Genomic DNA, 8,056 nt, shown 5'->3' with positions numbered 1-8,056 from the left:
ATTAGTACTGGAGGAACAATACCGATATTGTTCTTCAGATGTTAAAAACAAAAGGGATTTTGGGGACAAAAGTATCGATACTCCTTCAATGTGTATCGATAATGTAGATAGGGTATCGATACTCATAGAGTGGTATCGATACCGAGTTCACTTAGTAGATTCCAGTAGATAATTTTAGTACCTTTACTCATGAGAGTATCGATACCCTACATAGGGGTATCGATATTGAGATATTTTCTCAAACATCAAACCTAATTTCGGCATCGATACTCATAACAGTATCGATACTCAATCACAAGTATCGATACTTCCCTTCCAAATCAGTATATAATAGTCAATGTGTATCGATAACCAAAGGTGGGTATCGATACTTAGGGTTTAGTACCAATATTAAAAGGCCAGTATCGGTACCAGCGGACAGTTCTGGTTAAGTAATCCAATTATTAAGGGATTAAACTTTAGGGACTCAATAAATCATAATATCAGCAAATAAAACTATAAGTGAGAACAATAATAAACTCATAATAACTAGAAATAGTAACAGTTAGGACAACATAAAACTAGCCTTGTTTGATGCCCAAGAAACAAGTAAGACACCCGAGTCTCTTTAGCAGAGTATGACAGTCAGTTAGATATCCTAGTCAATGCCAAGGAACTTTAGCCGCTAATTGGGCACAAATGCCCCAAGACTCGATGGAGTAAGTTAGACGGGTGTACATTTTCAATGTAGCTCCAGATCTCACTGAAAATACCCAAGGGTATTTTAGATAGGCTAGAGGGGTGTGTGAGCTCCGAGATGTAGAACCCACAGCCGCACCATGATGCCTACATCATCATATTAGAATTGTATTTTTCATGTCTTTATACTTGTGCCGCTAGCATGTGCATTTAGTGAATGCATGTAGTATAGTACAGTAATTAGTGAGGCATTGAGCTCGTAAACTCAGCGTTCGGAATATGTTTCCGTGCTAGGTTCATAGGAGACAAGGTAGGGGTGGGAATAGGCCAGGCCAGGCCAGGCTTTAGTAGGCCTGAGCCTGGCCTACGATGAATTTTGTAGGCCTGAGCCTGGCCTATAGTCTATCAAAGGTTTTTATATTGGCTCATAGTAGGCCTGAGCCGGGCCTTTTTTAAAGAATGAAACAAAGGAGACAAAATCGGGTCCCACGTAAAGGCGGGCGTTGGAAGTGGAAGTGAGGTTAGTAAGCACTAAACACTTTATTTTTTTTTATTATGGTAGGTTTAGTAGTATAAACGCTCTATTTTGATTTTAAATTCATTATGTTTATTTTTGGATGATTCGGAAGGTCCCCATATTTTGTAAACATATATTTATCACCGTTTTATTCTATTTTGCTTGGGATGGATTTCTTATAGTGTTGTACAGTTTTTTTAAAGAAATTTTTTTAGTTAGCCACTTCGGTGGTCTCGTGTGACATCATGATCATGATCTTCGAGTCGGATTATATTAGGATATTATAGAGTTTGTGAGAAAATCGAGGCCATTGCTCATCGTTTCATATGAGGTAGGTTTAGTGATTCTCTCAAACTGACCCTTTTCAAATGAGACTCATGTTGTCAACCCATTAGTCTGAGCGTTTAGGGCTTCGTCCTCTCTGGGACCAGAACGATGTTTTGATCAAATAGGGTTATAATTTTTTGATACAACTTGATGTCCTTTGAGTCAAACTTTATCGTTCTAAGTACAAAATCAAGAAATCACTTCTTGATCAACTAGGCGCTAAGATTTGCTCTTTTGTTTGGAGGTTTTTAACTAAAGTTTAGGGTTTCATTAGAATAAATATTTGTCGTCAGTTAGTGACAGAAAGAGTAAAAACTTCTAAATCGATGCTTGGATTCCCAGGATGAATCCATTAGCTAATCGGACGGCCTATAACCAGACCTAAATACCTGATTTTCCCCTCAGCGAACTTACTACCAATATCGGCAGTTGGGACATGACTAAGTTAAAGCATCTCGTAGACAACAATGTGGTTCGCGAGATCATAGCCATTCCTCCCCCTTACATCGCATCAGCTACCGACCAACCTACTTAGCGATGAGAGAAATCTGGAATTTGTACGATCAAGTCAGCTTATTATGCGATGCAGCATGACCAATGGAATGAGATAGACCAACTCTAGAACATGGCTTGGAGTTTTAATGGCCCTCAACATGTTAGGAACTTTATTTGGTTAATTCTCCGTAATCGCTTAACGAGTAACTTGAAAAAGGGCTAGACGTGAGCTCACGACGGATCCTGGTTGTCTGGTGTGCTGGAATAGCGAAGAGACTGTTATAGTGTGGACGCTGATCATTGCACAATACTTAACAACGAGTTTTTTTTTCCATTGCACTTAATGATTAGCGCAAAACTAATCTTAAAACCTTTGCAAGGGTGGCAGGCGAAGCTCATTATTAGAGGCACCTCTTTGGACTCTTGTTGTGGAGGCTATGGAAGCAACGCTACAGTTTTGTGTTTAACGAAGAAATCTAATCCACATTATCCATCATTCACTCTATGCGCTCATGGGCTCAATCCATCCGAGCGAGAACTGATTCCACTCTCTCTATTGTCAATCGTCCGACAAGGAATCAAGTGTGGAAGCCCCCAACCCCAGAGCGGCCAAATTGAACACAGACAAAGGCGTGAACCACTCCATGATGGAGGTGGTGGGAAGTGGCATTTTCTAAAACTCGAATAGTGTTTGGTTGTTTAGTTACCTTCGTAGCTTTGGTCTCTGCTCAATCCGCATGCATAATTATAGGTCATTCTGGATGGCTTGAACATCGCCTGGAACTGAAGCTTCAGGCAAATCGAAGTTGAGACGAATATGACCGAAGCCGTTAGGCTTCTCTCCTCCCTTAACCCGACGTACGAAGTAGCGCTAGTAAACAGAATTCCTGAAGCCCTCCAATGTCAATGGAGCGTCACGATCACACACACTCACCGAGAAGCCAATGGCGAGGGTGATGTGTTGGCCCATCTCAGTCAAATGGCATCGACGGACCTCTTCATGCTTGCTCACCCGACCCGACGACCGAAATTCAAAGACTCCTCCAGCTGGATATGGATGCTTGGAGAAGTAGAACTAGCCCTATTAACACAACAATCACACTTTGTAAAAAAAAAAATAAGGACAATGAGCGCACACTCACCTTAGAGACAACTATTCCAACCTCTAGAAAGTACAATTCAAACCCAAAACCTCTACAAAGTACAATACTATCTTTTACCAATGAAGTAACTCAATAAAACTAATAATTGATATTAAAATATAACATTTTTATTCTATGATTTCATTATGATAAAAAGGTATTACATTCAATATAAAATAACACAAAATCAAGATACACTCGAGCTTGAAAACACAAAATCAAACAAGCCCAAGTCCTGATTTAGTGCCACTTACGGATAAATTTATCTAATTCCCTTGTACAGATATATATATATATATATATCCGAAAGTTTTTTTATACCAACTAATATATGATTATGATTTTATTCAAAAGTACCACAAATGTAGTAATAAAATAAATCAACCAAATTAAATATGACAGTTTTAATGACATTTTAAAGATACGTAAAACTACACTGATGAGGATATCAGACCACCAGAGTATCACAACTCTAGAATCATTATTGATCTTCAAATGCATATTCTTTATCGAGATAAAACAAATTATCATAAATCATAATCAATATTCAGATATTTTTTTTCTTGAATTACAAAAAACAAAACAAAATTGAATTCAGTCAAAATATCTTTCAAATTAAGAAACATATTCAACATAAAATACAACCGACTACCAAAAACCGAGCATTTGAACTCTTTCCAGAAACAAAGTCTACTCTTCATCTGAGCTACTGGCTCCAGTCTCATCATCAGAGGCTTCAACTTCACCAGCCATATCAACAGGAACCTCGTTTGTTGCCTCACCGGTGAGTTCATTGTCGCTGAAGAGATCCGTCTTAACAGGTACGTTTTTCTGCTGCAGGAACAGCATTACATTTGCAATGGCTTTAAGTGCAGCATCGGCCTGATTATTATCAGCCACAGCATCCTTATCTATACCAGGCACGGTGGGCTCCTCTGAAGAATCAGCAGCTTCTTGTTTCGGAGGAGGAACAAAGAAAGATATTCTACCTCTCTGCCAGTCATGAAGTATCATCTTTGCTCCAGTCGTCAAATCAGGTTCTCCACCCTATACATAAGCCATTTATGATAACAAACTTGAATATCAACACTTCTCAGCATGTAATTTAATCTCGCTTCATATACTATTGTTAATACTAAATGAGGCTTAACCTTAAGGCTAAAACTTACCCTCAAAAGTTTACCAGTTGACTGGCACAGCTGGACCAGGAAGTCATTTTCATCTTCCCTGACAGCAGCAAAATGATAAATTTAATAAATGAACTCTTTCATTGCTATATGATTATATAATTTAAGAGTAACAAATGGACCAAACAAACAAACAAACAAAAATAGGAGCTATCTTAAGGATCTTTGGAGATGATGGACCACAAAGTAGCTTACCAATCTTTTATCTTGTATGCTCTTTCCAAGTGCTCCTTTTTGACACGCCTTAAAACTTCTCCAATGTGCTCAGCAGTATACTCTAGGTTCGTGACACGTACCTAGAAAAACCAAGAGTTCGGTCTGATCTTTAAATATTATGCATAATACACCAGAAAACATTGAACATAAATGAAAAAACAAAGCGTTGACAGCATTTAGACATAAAGACCATACCACACCCTTCAGCATGATATCTGTTTCTGAGTCACTGTTCTGGTAAACAACCCCAGGGCAGTCGATTAAGTAAATCCTTTTAGTGAGTGTTATGTACTGCCACACCTTAGTCTCCCCTGGGATCAGAGCAACCTTGCAAACCTTCATAAAATTGAAGAAAAAAAAAGACCAGAACTAAAGCATCATATATACCAAGACAAATAAACCAAATATAGGATAACATTATTTACACCCCAGTGCCACATTACAAGCCATCCTTCTATGAGTACCAAAAAGAAAAAAAAACTTAAACATTAATACCTGCAAGTATAAGGTTCTCAATGTACCAAAATAGAAAACATGATAAACGTTATAGGTTAGGAAAGGGGCAGGTCACAGTAAGAAGTCAGGAACTATCAGAAGTATAGGAACACACAAGTGCATCCCACTTTAATATATTACCATAATACTGGATTAGAAGAGCATAAAGTAAAAGTGCATGAAATAAAATAATGAAAAAGGAGAACAAAAACTTCACATTTTTAGTGCGGAGTGTGTTGATAACTGAAGACTTGCCAACGTAGGGGTAACCAACAAATCCAACAGATATTGCTTGCTTGTCACTTTTTAAACGGGCAAATTGTCTTAGTACTGATAAAAGAGAATCCTACATTTGGGAAACAAAATTTGATTAAAATTCCAAAACAAAAATCTAAAAATGAATAAATGTCGAACCAAATATACCAAAAACAGTAAAACAACAGAATTAAAGATGTTACAGATGCAATTGATTGTGAAATAACAGAAGGTACCAGAATTTTATGTCCTGATTAGAGGTTAGGGCATTCGATGCCAGACGTGGTGGAGGGGAGGATTATGTTGCAAATTAGTGGCACAATATACTATATCCTCTAAGGAACCAAAGGCGATGAAGGTGTGAACACTTTAACCATAGACATTTTAGACCCAACTACGTCATAAAATGAATGAGAGGTACCTTTCCAAAAGACTTGTTAACACTTGCATGGAATGCTAGGGTTGGATATTCTTTGGATAGAACTCTAAGCCACCCTTTTGTAGCCCAAGCAGGAACCAGATCACACTGAAAATAGGCATTAGCAGAGTTTACAAGCAGTTTTACAGAAAATGTCATGGAGTAAAATAATAATAATAGCAACGATAACAACAATCTTAGAAAAACTTCCACATGAAAATGAAACTAACCTTGTTTAACAGAAGAATCATGTGTTTATGCGTGCAATGCTCTTTCAAATGCCTTTCCAAATGACGACATCTTGTACCTTGTGGATCCCTAGCATCCAACACCTGTAATGCAAAAAATTAAAAAAGAAATGAAAGTAAAACCATTGATTACTAGTTTACTATTGTTTCCTCTTAAAAATTCGGGACAGAAGTTAAGCATTGTCTAGCAAAGATACATTGGAAATTTTTAAAGGATAATATCTTTATTTTCAGGTCTACTTGTAAAGTGTTTGACATGCTCCAGTCAATTAACTAGAAGTAGCAAGCAAGAACAGGAAACATTACTGTCATACAAAGATTTATAGAATAATTAGACAATGCAAGTTATTCTGTTCTACAGAGATCAAAGTCTAATAAATAGAGCATCGACATAGACTGACCTGGACAACAACGTCTGATGAGTCAATGACTTTGTAGAGTTCCCCCCATATCCGCTTGCTTTGACCCTTCTCAAACATAGTATGCTGAACAAGGTCACGGAATCCATCTACCTCACCTGCTTCTGTAGAAGTACAGGCACCATACTTCTGCTCCAATGCGTCTGCAGTTTGATAAAACAAAATGTGAAATACATATAGAAGCTTCAATATTAAATTCCTATAGAAGTTGGGAGAAAAATAGTAATACCAATAGTTTACCTTGAGAGCCATCTGCTTTCTTCACTATAGATTCATAATCCACAGCTAGGAGCTTTGGGCGCTTCCTCTTTCTCTTAGGTCCAAATGCATCCTCAAAAGTCTCTGTGTCGAGAAGATGAGCTCTAGCTTGCTTCATACACATACATTGCAATAAAAATACAACAGAATCAGAGGTTTGGTTTTAAATTCTAATGTCAAAGCAAATTACAAAATCAAATCCAAATGCCAAAAGGATTCACTTCCCAAGAATTCATACCTTTGCATGGTCCTTTAAGAGAGATAACGGCAGTTTCTTCTCCTTCAAAATTACATTGTAATTGCTTGACATCCGGCTTTGGAGCTCTTCTCGAAAAATTTCTAGCTCTTTTTTATTCACAACTCGGGTATTCCCTGCAAAAACGAAGGTACAATGACAAAATTGTAGCTTCAAACAGCAGACAAAATTCAAGCTTACTGAAAGAAATTAAAAATTCAGTTATAGCTCTTTCGTTATATGTTTTATTATTCTTATTAGTTTTATTTGATAAAAAATACACAAACAATTTACACAATTTTAAATTATTCAAAAACATAATCTGTGAATATTTCCAACTTCTAGAAACAAATAACCCAGAAATTAACAGCTAAATTGGATCTAATCAGAACCAAAAAAGGGTGAATTTTTTAGCTTACCGAACCAGCGACGATCGGGCTGGATACGTGTATTTGGCAGTTCTTTAGACTGAAACTCATTGCTCAAGATTTTCCCTTTAGTGTCACGTCTGGGCCGTGTGTTGTACATCTTGAGACGGCGAACCGTGGCGGCGGTTCTCGAATTGTTCTTGCCATCGCTTCGGTTCACGTCTAGCGAGTGCTTAGGTTTACCCAAGACGTTCACTTTCCTCTCCTTGTTCTTCGTCATTCTACAAGATTTCTCTGGGGTTTAGTGTGTTTGGCTGCCCAGAAAATGGGTGAAAGCAGGCGGAAAGAAGGATTTTAGGGTAAAAGGAATTATATATAATACAAACAAATACCTTTAGCGTTATATATGCAATTGTGCTCAAATCATTTTTATTTTTAGCATTTGACATTTTCACATTTTATTTTGGGTCAAAAAGTATTCTCATTAGATAAAAATCGTTAGTCAACTGATGATCAACGACTCTAGCTGACTAAGTAAGCATAGGTGGATAACGATGATCTACGTCACTAATATATCTTGACGTGGAATTGACACGTCAACAATTTTTTTATTTAAAAAATTAATTTTAATTAGAATTTTGCACCAATAAGAGAGTGACATGTGTCACTCTCCTATTAGTGCGTATTGGCAAGAATAAATTAAAGGCTGCTACTTGCGTAAAAGATGATTCAAACCTGGGGCAAAGGCATGATATAGGATTGCCCTTGCCACCAGGCCAAGCATACTATTCAATTATA

At 37.4% G+C, this 8,056-nt stretch overlaps 1 protein-coding gene across 1 annotated transcript; it reads right to left on the bottom strand.

Annotated features, from left to right (window-relative positions):
* Nucleotides 1-3,822: 3,822 nt before the first annotated feature.
* LOC120144012 (nuclear/nucleolar GTPase 2-like) lies at nucleotides 3,823-7,597 on the bottom strand. Its single transcript, XM_039158187.1, has 11 exons — nucleotides 7,310-7,597; nucleotides 6,894-7,027; nucleotides 6,638-6,767; nucleotides 6,380-6,540; nucleotides 5,961-6,062; nucleotides 5,734-5,838; nucleotides 5,275-5,403; nucleotides 4,758-4,898; nucleotides 4,542-4,642; nucleotides 4,329-4,386; nucleotides 3,823-4,206 (listed from the first exon to the last, which is right to left on the bottom strand). The coding sequence occupies exons 1-11, from the start codon at nucleotides 7,536-7,538 to the stop codon at nucleotides 3,850-3,852; spliced, it is 1,647 nt and encodes a 548-aa protein (XP_039014118.1). The 5' UTR covers nucleotides 7,539-7,597; the 3' UTR covers nucleotides 3,823-3,849.
* Between the last annotated feature and the right edge of the window lie 459 nt (nucleotides 7,598-8,056).

Source organism: Hibiscus syriacus, unplaced genomic scaffold (assembly GCF_006381635.1).
Source record: "Hibiscus syriacus cultivar Baekdansim isolate YM2019G1 unplaced genomic scaffold, ASM638163v2 tig00110865_pilon, whole genome shotgun sequence".
In the NCBI taxonomy this organism is placed as follows: Eukaryota; Viridiplantae; Streptophyta; class Magnoliopsida; order Malvales; family Malvaceae; genus Hibiscus; species Hibiscus syriacus.
The sequence above is the reverse complement of the archived record's forward strand: the minus strand, read 5'-3'. Positions and strand labels throughout refer to the sequence as shown.

What these genes read in the sequence shown, in the direction of transcription:
- LOC120144012 (XM_039158187.1), bottom strand. Translation starts at nt 7,538, where the DNA reads ATGACGAAGAACAAGGAGAGGAAAGTGAACGTCTTGGGTAAACCTAAG. An exon ending in CATCAGACGTTGTTGTCCAG is followed by an intron (nt 6,063 to 6,379) that starts GTCAGTCTATGT and finishes TTTGCATTACAG; the next exon opens with GTGTTGGATGCTAGGGATCC. An exon ending in ATATCATGCTGAAGGGTGTG is followed by an intron (nt 4,643 to 4,757) that starts GTATGGTCTTTA and finishes TGGTTTTTCTAG; the next exon opens with GTACGTGTCACGAACCTAGA.